The 18,623-nt window shown below is 38.4% G+C and overlaps 3 protein-coding genes across 5 annotated transcripts; 1 reads left to right on the forward strand and 2 right to left on the reverse strand.

Annotated features, from left to right (window-relative positions):
* Window positions 1-941: 941 nt before the first annotated feature.
* Window positions 942-3,179, reverse strand: LOC141902876 (tumor suppressor candidate 2-like). The gene is made up of 3 exons (XM_074790801.1): window positions 2,915-3,179; window positions 2,216-2,342; window positions 942-1,402 (listed from the first exon to the last, which is right to left on the reverse strand). The coding sequence occupies exons 1-3, from the start codon at window positions 3,082-3,084 to the stop codon at window positions 1,322-1,324; spliced, it is 378 nt and encodes a 125-aa protein (XP_074646902.1). The 5' UTR covers window positions 3,085-3,179; the 3' UTR covers window positions 942-1,321.
* Window positions 3,180-3,255: 76 nt separating this feature from the next.
* Window positions 3,256-18,260, forward strand: LOC141902873 (uncharacterized). The gene is made up of 11 exons (XM_074790796.1): window positions 3,256-3,363; window positions 3,622-5,159; window positions 5,725-5,833; window positions 6,084-6,143; window positions 6,424-6,465; window positions 6,729-6,780; window positions 6,873-7,007; window positions 7,100-7,162; window positions 7,410-7,682; window positions 7,895-7,954; window positions 16,908-18,260. Exons 2-10 carry the CDS (start codon window positions 3,628-3,630, stop codon window positions 7,942-7,944), a joined length of 2,316 nt encoding a protein of 771 aa, XP_074646897.1. The 5' UTR covers window positions 3,256-3,363; window positions 3,622-3,627; the 3' UTR covers window positions 7,945-7,954; window positions 16,908-18,260.
* On the reverse strand, window positions 7,942-16,088 carry LOC141902874 (uncharacterized). Of its 3 annotated transcripts, none has more exons than XM_074790797.1 (6): window positions 15,745-16,088; window positions 12,866-13,083; window positions 12,171-12,259; window positions 10,335-11,272; window positions 10,087-10,220; window positions 7,942-9,896 (listed from the first exon to the last, which is right to left on the reverse strand). In XM_074790797.1, exons 1-6 carry the CDS (start codon window positions 16,037-16,039, stop codon window positions 9,705-9,707), a joined length of 1,866 nt encoding a protein of 621 aa, XP_074646898.1. In that variant the 5' UTR covers window positions 16,040-16,088; the 3' UTR covers window positions 7,942-9,704. The 3 variants fall into 3 exon arrangements, with proteins under 3 accessions (XP_074646898.1, XP_074646899.1, XP_074646900.1); XM_074790798.1 differs by lacking the exon at window positions 15,745-16,088 and adding an exon at window positions 13,832-14,342; XM_074790799.1 differs by lacking the exon at window positions 15,745-16,088 and adding an exon at window positions 13,248-13,356.
* Window positions 18,261-18,623: the final 363 nt, after the last annotated feature.

Raw genomic sequence — 18,623 nt, forward strand, 5'->3', positions numbered from 1 at the left:
ACTAAGCGCATAATTACAAGTAAAACCTGTGAAGAACCCAGCCTCCAGTGAACATGCAACAATTTGAATAAATAAAATAGGCCTAACGTTTCTCATTATTCACTGGAGACAGAGTTTCGGTGAGACTGAGACGAGTACACTCATTCATTGCTGGAAAAAAGTTCTCTTTTAGATATTTGACTTCAATTACACTGACTGACTGGCAATGGCATAAGACAAGTGGCAATAGCCTACAAAATGTAGCAAAATAATATACAAAAGACCGGCAAGGCAGGCCAAAACAAAGAGAAAAAACATAGCTTACGTCTGCTGGAATTTAAATAGAGAATTGGAAAAGGCCGAAGAATCGATCAGACAGAATCGTTAAATCATCTATCATCATCTCTCGACTCTCGATCGAAGAAGTCAACAACAACAGACACAGACAGAGAGAGGTCAAAAAAGCAACGAGCGAGCGAGATTTACTTACCGTCGCAATAATCTAGGTGATCTGCGACATTTCGGGCTCTCTGACCCAGTAGTATCCATTCTTAGCATTCTTCAACACGTATTCCAAATAACGGCTAGTTGTTTTATAACAACAAACAAATGTAAATAGCTGATTTTGTCGAGTTATGATGAGCAATTAACCACTTCTGTAGTTTTGAATCGTAGCGCAAAACAAACATGGCCGACACATTCAGCCAATCAGCGATTGGCACCGCCAGACGTCGCCACCTCCTAACGCGTAAAATACCTCATGCGGGTTTTCGGCGGATAATCTCCAACGTTACCTCCTCAACACTGGTGTCAGGTCCCTGTGCTTCCATCCCTAAACAGTTTTCAGAATCTTCAACAATTATTCCTCACCTGGGGAGAACTTTGACTTACTTGTCATTAACGAACAGAAACAGAAAGTCAATTTTCTTAATAATTTACAATTTATTTTACAACAAAGTTTAACAAAAATCCCTATATACACTACATATACGCACACAGCCTAAGTGATCCATAGTGTCTGATCTGGTCAGTGTCGAAATTGTCCACACCAAATTACTAAAATGACTAGAAAAAGTTCTCTAGATTACATTAATCGCACGCGCATACAGAACGTATTATAATTTGATTTCATGAACGCAATAACTCCAACAACAGAAAATCACGTTTCGGTCATTCTTCACTGATAAGAATTATGGGCATCTCGAACATATATCCAAAATAAATACATTTCATCGATTTGAAAACACTCCATTCGTACAGATTTTTACATGATATTGATGTCTCGATTTGATATAGGTATCCGTAAGTGGTGAAATGAGATGGCGATATTTGCTTGTGGTAATCATCTACAGGTTGCGGGCGTTTCACATAGTATCACTGGCATGTTATAGTGTAGACATGGGTGCGGCAAATCAATGTATCCCTGCAACAGATGAAAATAGTAAGGCAGAAATGAGAACCATGATCAATGTGATGTATATACTGAAGCATTGTAGCCATGTGCTTTTTCAGTTGGCAGGCCAGTACGCAGTAAGCGGAACTTATTTGATGGTGAAGCAGGCAACAGCGAGCCCCATCGGTGTTGGTCCCTCCAAGAAAATTTTCAAAATTGGAAGCATTTCAGGCCAATGTTAGTGAAACTGCACTTGCACAGAAACACTAATGTAATCTAATTATTTTTCTTTGAGAAAACATTGCAGAACTTGGGATCTTGTCAGGCAGTACATTTGTACTTCTGGTTGTGCAAGACCTCTATGCTGGTATCTACTGCAACCCTTGAAAGAGAGTTGGGGATGGGAAGTGTCAAAAAGTTTGTTACAGATTGTTACAAGGAAAGGCCCCGGGGTTTCTCGAAAATTCTTGAACAACCTTTTTGGAGTGTAATCAGGACAGGAGTGAAGTTAGTTGGACCATTTTCTAATGATAATGCTTTACTTAACTGGAACTGTAAAACATATGCAATATCACAAATCTCATCAAGAATCCGAACGCTACAGGTCAGCCTCTACAGGACCCCATTCCAGCTGAGCCTTAGATACACTGTGATAGCCTACACTGTGGCCAAAATTTGTTACCGCTGTTACAAGGGGTATCAAAATTTTCCCCAAAATGTTACATAATCTTTGAACGGTGCCTAGCCTTTTAAAATCATCTTGTGGGTTCACTACTGTCATATAACACTGAAGGAATAGCTGGGGTTTTTCATTAAAATGATCCAATTTCTCATTTTTCTTACCAAAGGCGTCAAATGATGCAAAATTCGTCGCATTGTTGTTCTAAATATTCCTTCTTCCTCTTCTTCATACATAACTTCTTCATAAAATTCATTTGCTAGGTCACCGTCTTCATCAATGTATAACGAACTGCAACAGAATTTAAAATCAACTTTTCAAAATTGGACTTTTCGCCAAGGTAGGCTTTATTCCAGTAATTGCTTTTTGGCCAATAGCTTGTTCAACCTTACAGAGCCCCTAATTCAAAGAATTCCATAGGAACAGGGGAGTGGTCTTTTCCTAAATTTCTTTAGGTGCGCTCATAATTTTAGGATAAAAAATTCTTTTTAAAAAATATGAATTTTTCCCTCATGACAGCCATCAAATAGCCTTGGAGTACACCAAAATTTCTTGCCATTTCAAAAGGTTCGCCACGTTGGGGTGCCCCAAAATGTAAGTCAACAAGAGAGGGTCATTCGGACCTTTCAGGATATCTTTTATCTGTTTCGATGTCTCGATTTGTTTCCATGCAGCAGTAACTCAGCTTTTGCATTTTTCGGAAATCAGCAATATTCCCATTTTTTGTTTGAGATAGTGAACCAATAATTTGGGCAGTTTCCCATTAGCATTTCCATTATTAAGGAAACTAGAAAACCGAGGTCTATATGTGTATTCCCCAGCAGTTCTGATATCTTGAAAACTGGGCTATGAAATTCGTATACCTTTTCCTTTTATAAACAAATGGTGTGACAGCAGTACGCCAGTAGTAGGGGGCACCACCTGCACCAACATCCGATTGTTCATCGTCTTCCTGGCCACTATTCCCACCATACCAATAATTGTAAAGGGGAGATACGACTTTTTTAGCAGCTCTTGACGACGCTTGACCCATTATCTTTTACATCAATGAGCTTATCTCTGCATAAACTAGATTTTAGCTGAATAAAAATGAAAATTCGATGATAAAGGCGGCCATATTTACTTACTAGTTATAATGATTAAAATGTTGAATGCAACAATAATAATTCGTGTTTATGGGTTCGAATCCGGTTATATTTGGCTCCAATATCTGAAGCCGTTGCGTGAATACATGTGCGCGGAGTCTTGATTTGAAATTGTATACAAAGTATACATTTCTGTGATTGACAGTCTCACTCTTGTATTCCGTCGAGTATGTATCAATTTATACGTTATGAGCAAAGTCTTAAACAAGCATTAAATCAGTCAGAAATCAACCAAAATGCTAGGCCTGCCCTGGATTTGGGGAGAGCCTAAATTCCCAAAAATAGAATTAGAATAGTGTATACTGTATTCTTCACAGGTCATCTCTGTTAATATCCGACTGCTTTTATTGTGATTTGACCACCTTAAATGAGTTTCAAACATGAGTAATTTGAAATGAGCAATTTCATCTTTCGGTATTTTTCAGGTAATAATGAATGACTTCCAAGGATTTAGTCCCCTCCGTACGCCTATTAGTGTTAGGCCTACTTCCGACAAAAAGAAAAAGAAATCAAGAAAGAAGTCTGTAGCAAATGTCTCGCCGATATTCAACAAGCAAGGCGATGTTCACCTCAGTGAAGTTGAGAACACTAGTCTCACAGAGGCGAGCAGGACGAAAAAGCAGACGAAATTGAAACTAGTGCGGCCAGAGAAAGTGACTGAGTTCAAATTACTATCGTCATCTGATGAAGAGGATACAAACGTGAATGATGATTTAACAGCGATAGCTGACTCGGTGACTGCGCGTATGAAAAGTGCTTCAAAGAAGAGTAAGAAATTGAAAAATAGTCAGGAGCAGGCCCCAGTCATTAGTGCTGGAAAAATAAAACTAGAATCTGTGACAAAACGTACACCAGTGAAACAGAAAATTTTGTCGCCAATAAAAAAGCCAGCACCGGTACCGGTATACAAACCAGTGAGTTCGTCAGAATCAGAATCTAGTGAAGGCGAAGCCGACCTCAGTATTTCAAAAGACATAATCAATCATAAAAAAGCGTCACCCATTAAGTCATCGTCGGCGCAAGAACCGGTTAAAGTTTCTTTGGATAAGTCACCCCAAAAAAGTAAATCGTCGTTGGAAAAACCTACTTCTCAGACAGCCGCGATCGAATCAGATTCGGGAAGTTCTAGCAGTTCAGAAGATGAAGGTGAAAAGGAACCACCAAAAAAATCTGTTAACCTGGTTAAATCAAATTCGAACACTGTTGCCTCGCCAAAAAAGACTGGATTCGTTAAGCCTGTAGTACCTCTTTCCGAATCGGAGACAAGTTCAAATGAAGATGACTTACCCCCAAAAGGGCAGGAACTTCCTGCCGCAAAACTGATAATACCGAAGAAAGTTGCCTCAAAACCGATGAATGTTATGGAATCGGATTCTAGTTCAGACGAAGAAGAGCCTAAAAATCCCGCATCAACAACATCAGTTAAGCAGTTGTCCCCGAAGAAAGTTGCGTCTACAAGCCTGAATAATGGTGCTTCACCGAAAAAGGCTGAATTCCAAAAATCAAAAGAACCTGTTATGGAATCAGAATCAAGTAAACTGGCATCATCACCAGTAAAACAGATGTCACCGAAGAAAGCTGCGAATGCAAATTCAATGAATGTATCTTCACCAAGGAAGGCTGTTATCCAAAAATCGAAGGACACGATGACACCGAAAAAAACTTACAAATCCAAAGAAATTTTATCGGAATCAGATTCCGACTCTGATGATGCAGCCCCATCGAAAATACCAACGCCTGCTGCGACTATTCAGGATTCAAGGTTTCGTGACTCGAGGGATGGAAGCAGTGACAGCGATGACTCAGACAAAAATGATACTGCACCGGAAAACCAATCAACGTTGAAACGTGGCGGGGACATGTCGCCTTCGAAATCTCCATCGAAGAAATTAAAATCGTCATTGATTGATGAAGACGACATCCATATTACGCATCCATTGACGCAGTTAGATCCTAAAACTAAGTACGTCTATGTTCAGACTGTAGGCTAAACAAAACTGATACCTTGTTTCTCCTAATCAGCGGCGTAAATAGTAAACTGCGATAAGATTTTTAATCAGTTTGTTTCTGTAAGTGCTGGGTCAGTTTAAGTTAGCTTGGTCATGATTTAGAAAAAAGTTGTGTTTCTGGGTATATAGGTGGCTGGCCGGGTCTTTTAGGCTCAGCAGAAACAAGGTATTAATTTTCTTAAGCCTTATTCTGAATTTAATTTGCAATGTTTGCTGTGAAATATCCTTCAGTGTTCATTGTTGAACTTAGTAAACCCTTGTTGGGTGTAGCGCCTGATTTGAAATCAAACTGAAGCTGATTCTGTTTGTAGAATGGGATGCTTCCCTTAATGACCAATTAATTTCTTCCTTGTGTTGCTAAGTTGACTTACCGTCAAATTGATTTTGTTAGCCATGAACACCTTAAAGACCGTGAAGACATTACAAATATACTTTTAATTTTCCCTGTAACTGTGATATCCCTGCGGATAGGTAATGTTCTAATAATCATTCATTTATTGATTGCGTTATGTTATTCAGGTATGACTGTCCAGACGATTTTGAGAGTTTGTCAGAAAAATCTGATATACTAACTGTTGAAAATATGGATGAGCATTCTGATTTATGGCTGATACGAGTTCCCATTAATGTAAGTATTAGCTGTTAAATTCATCACGCTTTTTCAATTTTCGTTGTGTTTATTTTTAATTGATAAACAATAAACTGGATTTGAACTTAGGCTCAGTTTTGGCTAACTTAATTGAAAATGAGTCAAGCTCTGGGTTAAAGATAATATACGTCAATAAAACTGGGCCCTAGAGTTTAAATTCGAACAACCCCATCAGTGCATGTAGCGATTTTCTATCTTACTGATATACCAGTTTGCAATTGTTTTTTAGTTCGATATCAAAGCATTAGACAATGTCTCCTTATCCACCGGAAAAACAATTACCCTCGAAGTAAGTATTTGATAACGTAATGAAAAAACCGTTAAATGAATACAGTAAACCTTGCATAAGTCGGATCGAAGTCGGAAAATCCATTTACAGAAATTAATTCTCAAGGCGTAGTTTTCGGATAAAGTTTGGAAATCTGACTTATTCTGTCGGAAGATTTTTCTTGGTCCCAAAAGATCTGACTTATGCAAGGTTTACTGTAATCAATTCCGATACACGCTAATCGATTTTAAACACTGCTTTTTCAAACTGCAAAAATTATGCTTTCATTCGAACATTTCAGAACAGCGGAGAATTTGAGGCAAATAAAATGCGAGGGGCTGTGGTACGTTGAACTAGATTGTTTAAATGGATTGTTTAATCATAGAACTTGAGTTTATGAGTTGAGAATTTAATGAACTAGATTGTTTAAATTTGTCATGTGAAATATGAATTATTGATGTTTCGAAATTTCTGTATGAAAATCAACTCTTAACATGCAATATATGAATGTTTTATTTTTAATTAGCCTACTCATCTAAATCATGGCTATGAAAATTTTAAGCATAGTTACCGAACGAACTCATTCGATTTATTTTCTCATTTTAGAACTCAACGTTGCTTTTACCAAGTGGCAAACATTCCAAGCAATTAAAACCTGGTACGCTTTGATTTGTAGTGATTGAAATATTTGAAATTTGTTGATCTCTTTCTCTGTTTACTAGAACCCATGTAGTTTTTCCTTGTTGACAGTGCATCAATTCAAAGGAATCATTTCTATTACGGAGAAGATAGATGTTCCGGAGGCCAAACTTCCGAAGGTGAAGCCGAAAATGTGTTATGATATTCCAGCCGGATTGAAACAGCGCCACGTTGCATTTGGATCAGGTGTGTATTTGCAATAGATTTCGGTTTCGTAATTTCAGCCAGTACTGATTAACATTGCCATGATTCATTATCTTATTTATCTGTATCCATAGATAAACCAACTAAGACGCCTGATCAACCAGTGAAAAAACGTAAAAGGGCTTCAACATCTGCAGGTTAGTATGTGAAATACAGTTGGAACTTGAAAAATTCTGTTTAAATTGAAACCTTCTTATTACAATGATTTCCAGCATGTGAGATATTTATGTCAATCAAGATTTGGATAATACGAAACCTGTTTTCTTTGTTGGTTAGATGGTGCAGGTTGGAACTAGATGAATGTTGGCATTTGCCATTGAGATCAGTAGAGACATGTAGTATGTCTGAATATTTGCTAGGTTGATAATGATTTTTAATCTCTAGCTGAAGGAGCAAGTACGACTCTGCCTGAAAAGCATGCTAAAGTAGAGATAACTCATAAGACGACCAAGCCCAAACCGACTCCTGTAGCTGATCAAGAAAAAGCAAAAAAGAAGAAAAGAAAAGATAAAGAAGATAAGAATAAACATAAAGTAGAAAAGCAGAAAGAAAGTAAAGGAGAAAAGAAGCAGAAGGACAAAAATAAGGATGAGAATGAGAAAGCTGCTAAGATTAAGGAGAGAGATATGCTGGAAGCTAATGCTGCGGATTCACAAGGTAGTGTGTTGTCTTAAATGTGTATTTTGTGTTTGGATGCTAGGGCTTCACGAATGGAATTGAAGTCTTAACTCAGATGAAGCATGATGAATATATTGTACCATAGTAGATGCTAGCGACATTGACACTAGTGCCAATACCTCGTTCATGAGACTGATCTAAGAAAATTACCATATTCAAATTTTGATGTTTCTCTCTTATTACCTTTGCAGAGAAGAAAACGGATAAAAAGAAAAAGAAGAAGAAAAAGAAGGCGGAATAAACATCGAAAGGTTGATATTTATTTTTCATTTAGTTCATATAATATATTCTCTCTATTTCATGAATAACTGCACTGCGGACAGAACAGACAGAACCCGACAGAAATGTGTAAAAATACAATTCTTTTTTATCCACATACATTGAAAGCCATCAATTTTGCAGGAAGTTCTTGCGCCTCATAGACCTGTCTGAGCTAGGATTTGGATTTTCCAGACTGTGAAAATCATTTGCTCTTAATTACATCATCTCATCGAAAATTTATGTGCTGTGTGTTGTGGTTAAACGGTCCAGGATTTTATGACCAGCAATCTCAATTGATTCCATCCTAGGTTAGATAAGGCCTGATAAGATTTGTAAATGCATCAAATTAGCTTCCTCCATTTGAATTGACTTGAACAGGACAGTAACACTTGCAAAGTATACAAATATATAAATTCATCACTTTAACTTTACGAACGCAAACGTACAATGCACATTACATAGTATAAAATCTATTTGAAAGCATAACTAAATTAAAATTTTTCGTAAGCAGATATTTGAAACTAATAGCCATTTTCATTGTATATCAAATATACCGTAACAGTACCCTCCGCTCTCAAGTAGGATCTCTCGAATCCTATTCAATTTGGCCAAATTCCTGTTTGAATCTTAAACCAATTTTCAATGAAAATTTTCCTGTAGACTTGATAAATATAAAATTATGGTAATAAAATTATTGCCTGGACAATTTGATGCCTTCATCATGCATCCAATTTCGATGATATTGTAGTTTTCATATCGAAATTTAAGGAAATACACTTATTCATTCCATGGCATACAGTTTATTTCCTAGTAGGCATTTGCGAATTGTTAGCGTGTCTCAAGCCGGATATTTTGTACGGTATGTACAAATGACCATCGAATAAACGCAGTGTGAATCGCTAATTTAATTTCTACTAGGAAATACATGTATATATAAGAAAATTCTTTTAAAGTAGTCCTTGATATAATTTGGTAAATAATCTGACTAGATCGGGTCTGACTTTTTAGCAGTCTACCGTAATATGCACAGTATGAAAATTTAAGGTTACACCAACTTACAAGCGATACATTGAATGTATCCGCTTATTGCCCTGATTTCTTTGAGAAAATGAAGAATGCGAAGAATAAAGTAATTTTACTAGAATTACTGATAAAGATTTTGATAAAATATATACCTGTAGTCTGAAGAAGGGAATTATTTTTAGGAAACTTGTTTAAGGGATACCTACTGTATACATTTGCATATGGTTACATTTCCTCCTGTCTGGGTTTGAATGGTGTAAAAGGCTTAGAATAATTCCGTTCCTTTCCCTTGAGATTGAGGTTCCTTTTGAGCCTTTACAGATGGTGGAAGGTAGAGGTTTTCAAAATGTGGTTTACTAATTATTCATAGCAGCAAGCCCGCTTCCCTCAGTATATTTTATTTTATCAGGGGCTGATCTAGGGGGTGGTCCCAGGGTTGGGACTCCTGTCCTCCAACTGAGGTTGCCCTTATCGTCAAGCTAGAGGTCGTTCTGCAAATTTGACACTAATCTTTTTGGAAATTGCACATTTTCAGATGTATTTCTTCACGAATATCTAACACCGGGAGAGGGTTCCGGCTAATTAGCCTATGAAAATGCCTCTTCTTATCTGGACCCTGGCCTACCAATTTTTCTAGGTGCGGCCCTGCTTATGACAAAAGCTGCGTCATATGGAAAGAGTCAGGTCATTTGAAGGAGATCATTGAGTTCCTATATTTCATTGATGATTTTGACACGCATCTTTTTGCTTGACTTTGTCCACATAGTCTTGAAGCTCTTTGACGCACCTTTGTCCGATATCTCTGAGGTTTTCGCGCAGACTATATTCTATGCTTTCCTCCAGTCTCGAGTCTTTGCTGACAAGCATTTTCACTACGGTCGCAAACGTTTCGCAATCCTGTTTATAGGCCTGTTTGAAATCGAAAAGATGCTTGTAAGTGACTGTAGAAAGAACTTTTTCTGAAATTTCATGTGATGATTGTGTTGGATTCGAATTGGTTTGAGATCATTTGAATAATTTCATTTGAATGCAACCGAAAGAATTCGAATTCATCGCTACTTTTCTATATTTATTTTGAATCATTTCTTTCTTACTGTACCTTTTCGATTTGACGTTTTTTCATCATGATGGATTGCAAGCCTTCCTCGGATACTGTTTTCGCGTTACCGTTGACATACGGGATTGTTTTCGTGGTGACAGTTTCTCGTTTTTGGTGCTGCAAACCGTTTTCAGCTTATAAAAGAAGAATAGGTTCTTAAAACGATTGGAAAGATTCTTAAAAAGAAAGTGCTTGGTCCTTTCCTTTCCGGGGTCGGAGCTGTGTTTGTGTTCATTCCTTGCACTTACCTGGTTTTGCCGTATCTTTAGGAATGTTGAGATTATGAGACAAGGCGCTGCTCGATTTTGAGTCATTAGTTTCACTAACAGTTACGCCATTTACGCGAACCGAATCCTTTTCGTTTCCATTAATTTCGAAAGATTGCCGATCACCGCTTTTTGCCGCAGGTACTATTTCGGCTGCACAACTCGCGCTGGTAACTCGTTGCCATGGCGACAAAGAAATCTCGGATGATTTGTTGCTTGCAGCCACAATGGGAAGAGACGTTTGTCGTTGAGATCGTTCATCGCTGTGACAACGCTCAGTCGACGCGGTTGTAACCGGCTGTTTGCTGTTGTTGCTCGAAGTTTCGGTCGTCAAGTCCAACTTGATATTATCGCTGAGACAATTCGAACTCGACGACTCAAGCGAATCGTCGCTCAAGATTTCCGTATTGTACGCCATCGCTATATTGTTGTTATCGGCGAGTCGAGCTGTCGTTGGACTCGCGTCGAAGCTGCGTTGACCGGACGATAGAGGACTAGTAACGGTGCTGCCCTGCTGCGTCTGACTGCGATAGTTCTCGATGATCTTGTACAAGTCGATGTTGTTGTCGACTTGTTTCGCGTTGTTGTCCGCGTCGTCGTTGCCGGTTGTAGGTTTCGTCACGACGGTCGATGTCGACGCGACGAGCTTTCCGTTATTGTCTGGTTTATCGCCGCTGCGAGTACCGCCGCTGCTGGTACGGTGGCGGTGGTGGTGGTGGTGGTATCGCGATGATTGCGGACATCGTGGCGAATGCGTACGGCGCTCGTGGTAGCGACCGCTTCGATGCGTCGGCGACAACGTCGTCCTTCTGCTGCCGTACGACGGCGACTGCCGCGATGACGACGACTGGCAATTTCGCGATTCTCTTGTCGATGAAGATGACGACCTCGGCGAACTCGTTCTGCTATGTGAATCGCTTCTGAAATATTACAATGAGCGCCTAGTTTTTCAGTATTAGTTCATTTGAGTGAACACCATCTGTTTCAGGAATAGCAATTACTGTCTGATGCAGTTAAAACCAGAGAATGGCCATTTGTAACAAGGTCCCTACAACTCCTTGATTCCTTAAAAACTCCTTATAAACAGAAATTGCTTTTAAAAGTGCTTGAAACTCCTCTAATTTGAGCTAAATGTCCAAAACTCCCCAAGAAATCCTTCAATTTTGAGAAATAGGTGTCTAGAAATATTTGTCTAGTTAGTAGTTGTACGGTAAACTACACTTTAATCGGTACACTCGGGACCATGCTTTGTTTTTACCCAATTAGGTGTTTACCAAATTAGAAACCGAGTTTAAGTAATGTTAAGGGAAAAGATTTGTTTACAAGACAACAGAATTAATGGTTTACCAAGATAAATAGTACCGATTAAGAAGGAGTCTTCTGTAATTGGGAAATGGAAGTGATGCACTTCTCGAAATTTGAAATGTTCTCATTTAAAACACCTTGAAAACTACTTATACCTGTATCCTGGAATGGCTGATCTGTAGGGACCCTGTGTTAGTTCGGCTCTTTTGATTGATTGATTGATATTTTATTTACATAGAACATATACAATAATACAGAGACAAGAATTATTAAATACATAATGAAAATACTAATTTAATACATTAAGTAGGAGATGGTTCTATGAAGGACTGACCCAAAGCCTCAAGGCTGTATCGCAAATGCGAGGGCCATACCTTTATTAAGGGATGATAATGATGATAAGATATGGATGGATGGGTGAATGGATGGAGTGATATGGAAATTAATTGGATGAATTAGATATACATGTATAGCATTATTCTTTGACTGGACTTCTAGACCTCAGTCGCTTACCCTGGTTCTTTCTTGATTCTGTCCGCCGTGCTGCTACTGCTGCTGCCTTCGCTTTCCTTCTTGATCGCTTTTTCGTCGGATCGTCCTCTCTTTGAGAAAAAGGAGAATAATCAGTTTCGTTTTCGGTGATATGTCGGCTTTTGAATATTTATCGGCTGAATTCGTTAAGATACTTGAATGTCGATGACTCAAAGCACACAATGAAAATCGATGATTGTGCATGTGTGAATATATTATTCAAACAGATTTAAGAACACTACACCTGCACAAGCCGGATAATTACCGGGATACATTTGAATGTTTCTAGTAATAGGCTCTAAAAGGCCTTCCTTCAGATTGCGAGAACAATACAGTGGTGATTATATTGTATGTATAACATGAATTGAAGGAATATTTAGGCTAAAGAAATGGATACCTTATTTCTCATTTCTGCTGAGCTTAAAAGTTGACCTTCCCTGCCGCCTATCTACCTACCCTGTACACTACTACATTTTAAAAAATCATGAATGAGCTAAAATTAACAGACCCGGCAGCTATAGAAATCAACTGATTACAAATTTTATTGCGATTTACCAGCCGATTAGGAGAAACGAGGTAATGTTTTTAGCCTTAATTCACAGTATTCTTAGGAGTGAATTTAATTTCACTCGCGAGCGATGCTTTTTCTTGTCGTTCGAATTTTTTTCGATTTTTACCCTTGAACTTTCTTGCGATCGGGATCGGCTTCGGTTGTGCTTGTTTTCCGTCGGTCGGCTTCTAGAACGCGAGCGTCTGTCGTGCGATGATGTTTTCGTGACCGATCGCGACCGGCTGCGGTCACGCGTCGTCGACGACGTCAATCGCATCGTTCGCTTAGCCCTTACTCTACGCTTCCATTTCTCGGACGGTAGCAGGTTGTCATCGTCGTCGAAGTCTGAAAAATTTCAATACATAACAATTTGAAAAGTCTACGTCATTTAACAAGGTGATCGTACGTTGTAGTTTGAACTATATCCTGTTGTAATTTGTTCATCAATGACATGATGAATGCAGAGAAAAGTCATCATAGCTAAATTTTCGTACCACAGTAGAACTCACTTAATTCGGACGACTATGGACTGCCCAGATTTCTCCGAATGAAGTAAAATCCGTATTATGAATAACAGTTTACATGGTTCCAGGTTGAATGGACCAAATATTACGTCCGAATTAGATGAAAATTGCGATAGAGAAAACCGAATCAAGCGATTTGTAGTGTAGTGCGGAAAATTTAGCTATGCTGCCTCTGATACTTGTCTCAGTTCAGGTTTGAGATTGACAGACTGATCAGCTGCCTGTCTCCTGCTGTTCAAACAAAAACACTGGAAATCTCAACCATTTCACGCTATAGGTAGATCCACCTGTTTCGATTGAACAGTCCTCAGTATGATCGCGATAATCCTTTCGCCTATATAAGACCGCTGCTGGTGCTATCGTTAATTCTGTAACGGCTTCGAGAAAATCGTATTGTCATCAGACTCGGCAGTATATCGGCGGCAGCAGCGTTGGATGGATGCATATCAACGCATCTCTTTTACTAAGCCAATATCGAATACGCATAGACGGTTACTATGGAAACTGAATACTCTTATTGAGAAAGGTGACCGCTGATCCATTTAGGAGTTTCGTCGCATTTTACGTACCTTTCGTCGAGAGGATTGACATGTGTGTGTATGTGCTGCGCAATCTGTGCGTTCGAAGATGTATCTATGAGATAAAACTACACGCACTGAGTCTCTACCGAGAGACACGAGTATAGCGTTCTTTGTTTTGATGTTGTTTCTGCGTATATCGTAATAAACTGTATTGATTCAGCGTGATATTTTCCATTGTATTCATTTGGTGTTTTGTGGCACAGATGTCTACACTCGCTAGAAAAGAGTTGAGAGCGCTTTTGTTTCTGTAGTGAATGCTGAAAAGTGCAGTGCGGATCTCGCTGTATCCGGCATTGTGATTGTAATGTATTCTCTCATACAAAATCTGTATAACCCGGATCAGTTTGATATGGATTTCTAATCGTAGATTATCTTCGGTCCAGTCCGCTGTGCTAGGTTTATGAAGAATATACTTTTATCTGGATTTCTCATAACTGAATTCATTTCATCGTATCCAAATGATCCTGACTAAGTCTAATCTTCTATGTATTTGTTTTTGGTTTACCTATGTGTTTCCGATAGTTGGTTGGCTGTTTGCCAAGGTGTTATGTCAAATTGTACAACAAAATTTAGCGGTAATACCTACGAGAGTGTACTTTTTTTTCGAGGTGAGGCCAGAAGATAGGAACGGACGATGCAATATTTTGCGAGAAATACGCTAAAAACTTCAAAAATCCTTCACTTTCTGTAACTAAAGTTTTCTGATCATTTTCAAGACCAACCTCTACTGCATGCAAGTTAACACTACCAAATGAATATTAATTATACGTACCTCTAGATACTAGAAAAGAAACCACTTCGCTGGTGAGAAGTAATTTGTACACAATTACTCATAGGCTGTTTATAGATAAGTGGAATTATCATTTTTTCCCATTTTATTTGACTTCCGTCTTCGTATATGGAAGCATAGCAGTCTACATAGTATGAGTTTTTAGATGAGGATAATGTAATCCGCGTCGACACTGCCATAGTTAAACCGTTCTAAAGGGGACCGGGCAACCGCCAAATATAGAACGGAATAAAGCATTTTTGAATTCGCTACAGCTTGTTATCACTGGTTACGCGTTGCCATGAGTATTTCATGTTCAATACAAAATAATTATTTTCACTCGTTTCATGCCTTGTAGCAATTTAGGCTAAATTCTAAGCCTGTTCTTTCAAATAGTCGGATATATTAAATCTAGCAGTCAGATGCGTTGTTTTGATAAAGCGAATCTGCCGATGAAAAACAACAACACATCTGACTGGCTTAATAGATAGACTGCCGCTAACAGGGGTTGGTTTCATGATAGAGTTTAAGCTTAAATCAGTTAAGTTTGAATTGTTGTCCTCATTGAATACATGAAGTAACCAATGGCAATTAGCGTAGAAGCACAGTAGGATACTTCGTTATTTTCACTGACTTCAATTCATTATCCCACCCTTAATTCCCTCCCCTTTTCTTATGTAGAAAATTGTATACATTCGTATTGGGTGTACTTATTTGTGAATGTTGTCACATCATATGATGAATTATTTGGCGATTTTGTGGCCAAACTTTTCGCTAAATATATACATGTATGTTTCAATTAGCAACAATTTTGTAATAAACTTAGTTTCATCAGTCATTTATACTAATAAATGACCTTTATCAATCATCTACATGTCTTGTTTATTTTGCTTCAAACAATGCTTGTCGTTTTCCATTTCTTACGGAGCGGGGATATCATAAAAGATTTTAGTTTAATTTTTTAGTGAAACTGAACCCTGTTCGCCCAAGAAATCTTGGGCAGTGTTATAGACCAATGAAGGAACTGCGGTCAGGGTTTGTGTCAGCTGGAGGCAAGTGAGGATGGCATAGTCTTTCTACCAGCTGTCTGTTGTTTTGTAATTATTTTCAAAAAGTGTGAAAAATCCATTACCTTCGTCGATGTGGCGGTCTCTAACGCGATTTCTACGAAACGCTGCTCTTACGAGATGTCCACTTCCTCTGAAACCTTTTAGTCTACCGCGGGACGTCCATCGCGAAGGAAATCCACATTTGGGAGCGATTACTTGCCGCGGCCACGGCGGTCGTGACGTTTGTGAACTGTGTATCATCATCCAAGGCTCGAGTAGTTCTCTGTCTTGGTCGACGGTCATACTTTGCTGCATCACCGTGTTCACATAAGCTTGGTTCATCAATTCGAGAATTTGAATAGCTTCAAAATCCTCCATTTCAACTATACAAACACATTACCCGTATTCATGTTGTGAAATGTGCAAGTTTTCCTTTATCAGCAGTTATACGTGTGTGTATCAATAATTTCAACCTAAATCATAACAGATAATACTTAATGATAAAACTAGATATTGTCAACACACACTGTGAGTGGTCAATTAACGTATACAGAATTATTGAATTCATTGAATTTTTGATGCAAGTTGTAGATTAATTTACGATTTGCCACGTTACATTAGAACCTCGTTAATAACGAGCTCGGATATAAGGATTAATCGGTTATTGAAACCCTTTCAAATTTCCCCCCGAAGTACGAGACAATTCTGATGACTTCATACCACATATAACTTTCAATTTTAAAAAATTCCCTCAACCCACTGAGCACTGGCACGCAGGGCAATATTTGTGGGTTTGATGTTTCTTTTTCCCAACTGGAGAGAGACTCGACAGGTGCGTTGGAAGCAATGTTTTATTGCTGCGGCCGAATGCTGATTTTGGACGGGCTCTTAATATTGCCGCCGCAAATTGACTTCATTTCTTCACTGAAAACGTGGTATTCAAAAAGAAAACGTCATTCAGTAAATTATTGGCACGGCTTTCGCAGCTGCAGTGGCTGCACTTCTAACGCCACTGCTCATGAAGAACCTTCGACACCGGGTTCCATCCCATAAACCCTGGATTGACGAGACCAGTGACTGGCGGCTAAAACAACTCTACCACTGCGTCTCTCTGCGTATTACCAACTATCGGATATGACGAACAGATTTCCTGTTGCCCTGAAGTTCGTTGTAACGAGGTTCCACTACTAATTGTAATTTGCGTTTCGTATGGAATTAATGTCTTAATCATTTGATTATTTTTCAGACCTGATGCTCGAGGAAATGGCGAGGCTACACCTCATTGATTGAATGCGATTGTTTTTGTGAACGATGAATATCCCGTAACCCAGCACAAACGACCAAAGTGTACACCTTCGATTGAGATTAGGGAAAAGACTGACAGTGTATACAGAAACAATAGTCCAAAATGTCTATATTATGCAAAGAATCATCATTAAGATATCTTAAGTGACCTCATCCTCATCCCGCAAACCCTTCATTGGTCTATTACGCCATCCAGTCTAGATGTATAGACTGGTGCCTGAGCGGCAACCTGTCCGCCCAAGAAATCTTGGGCAATGTAATAGACCAATAAAGGGTTTGCGGCCAGGGTTTGTGTTGGCGTGTGCTTCGGTGCGCAGCAACCAAACCCTGACAAGTGAGGATGAAGTGACCTGGGCTCTTACTGCTACTGTTTTGTTATATTATAATCGGAATCATGTATTTCAAGAGTTTGTATTTTGATCATGCGATCATCTACAGGAGAAACTAACAACTAATATTCTTATCATTACTATTAACTTGATATTGTTATTGAACAAGAGATGTTTCATTTGCATTTTAGTTATGTTTCGAAAAATCGAGTCTTTAAGATATTCTTATAGGAATGAGAAATGTTTCATCAGCATTCTAGAAAAATCAAGTCTTTAAGTACATCTTAAGACTCGAGCGACCGCCTGTTCCCTAACTAGAGATTGTTTTGCGTTAAGTATGTATATTTTTAACTTGATACTGTGGAAAGAGAATTTCATATGGTGGTAATTAAGTATATTTCTATAACAGTAATCTATAGTATACTTGTACTTGAAGGAGTATTTTGAATGTGAATTAGTTTGGTTGAATTTCAATGGCTGCTATGTAATTGTGCGTTGAGACTGCGCATGGACGTACAAACTAGATCTAGTTTATCTAGTTTATACGTCGAATGGACTGGGTAATGATTTCAGGGATTAATCACTTTCCAACCTTATGTAGATATGCGCATTTATGTAGATACATGTATACGCTGTAAGACCTAATAAGTAAACCTATGTATTTCTTATAAATAGAAGAACACTTTAAGTTTGATGATGAAGTGAAATCTGTGCTATATTAGTTCAGGGATCTGCGAGATTTCCTTTGAAATTGATTGTTATGAAATACAGAAATTGTCGAGGCCGAAGTCATCGAAAAGCTGTTACAATTTGCAACCAATTATCATGCTGAGAATACTGTAGGTACTGTGCTTGGATGCGTTGTTTGTACAGTTACTCGTATACCTTTTAAAATGTTTTCCCGATGAATTTTATATCTCTATTTCATAACCACACTGGCATTATTAATACTGCTATCAGTGATGAAGGCATGTTTGATTTATGAAAATAAATTCAATAATTCTTTTCATATAGAATTTCGTGTTTAGTACATTCGTATTTCCTACGGAAGATTTTGGCTCATGACTGACATGTACCTTTCAAACTTACGCACGGCCTGGGACAACGATGTGTAAGGCAACTCTTTTTCGTGAGACTTTCTAAACTACCGCCCCAAAAAGGCATCCGTTCATATGAGATCTAAGGACATCTGATAACATGAACAACCTTATCATGTTCTTTTGATAATAAACTATTTGACAATCATCAGTGACATAAAAATTTATACATACACATACATGTATACGCTATGCAAAAATTCGTTGAATTTTCCTCTTCATTGTGGAAAA

The sequence above is a fragment of the Tubulanus polymorphus genome, chromosome 3 (genome assembly GCF_964204645.1).
Source record: "Tubulanus polymorphus chromosome 3, tnTubPoly1.2, whole genome shotgun sequence".
Classification (NCBI taxonomy): Eukaryota; Metazoa; Nemertea; class Palaeonemertea; order Tubulaniformes; family Tubulanidae; genus Tubulanus; species Tubulanus polymorphus.

Excerpts from the sequence above, each read along its gene's own strand:
- LOC141902876 (XM_074790801.1), bottom strand. The coding sequence starts at position 3,084 with ATGGGTCAAGCGTCGTCAAGAGCTGCTAAAAAAGTCGTATCTCCCCTT. Across the intron at positions 2,343-2,914 it reads TTTGTTTATAAAAGGAAAAG|TTCGTTATACATTGATGAAG; the intron begins GTATACGAATTT and ends ATTCTGTTGCAG. Across the intron at positions 1,403-2,215 it reads TGCATCATTTGACGCCTTTG|GGATACATTGATTTGCCGCA; the intron begins GTAAGAAAAATG and ends CATCTGTTGCAG.
- LOC141902874 (XM_074790797.1), bottom strand. The coding sequence starts at position 16,039 with ATGGAGGATTTTGAAGCTATTCAAATTCTCGAATTGATGAACCAAGCT. Across the intron at positions 11,273-12,170 it reads AGAATCAAGAAAGAACCAGG|AAGCGATTCACATAGCAGAA; the intron begins GTAAGCGACTGA and ends GTAATATTTCAG. Across the intron at positions 9,897-10,086 it reads AAAAACGTCAAATCGAAAAG|GCCTATAAACAGGATTGCGA; the intron begins GTACAGTAAGAA and ends GATTTCAAACAG.
- LOC141902873 (XM_074790796.1), top strand. The coding sequence starts at position 3,628 with ATGAATGACTTCCAAGGATTTAGTCCCCTCCGTACGCCTATTAGTGTT. Across the intron at positions 6,466-6,728 it reads ATAAAATGCGAGGGGCTGTG|AACTCAACGTTGCTTTTACC; the intron begins GTACGTTGAACT and ends TTCTCATTTTAG. Across the intron at positions 7,683-7,894 it reads TAATGCTGCGGATTCACAAG|AGAAGAAAACGGATAAAAAG; the intron begins GTAGTGTGTTGT and ends TTACCTTTGCAG.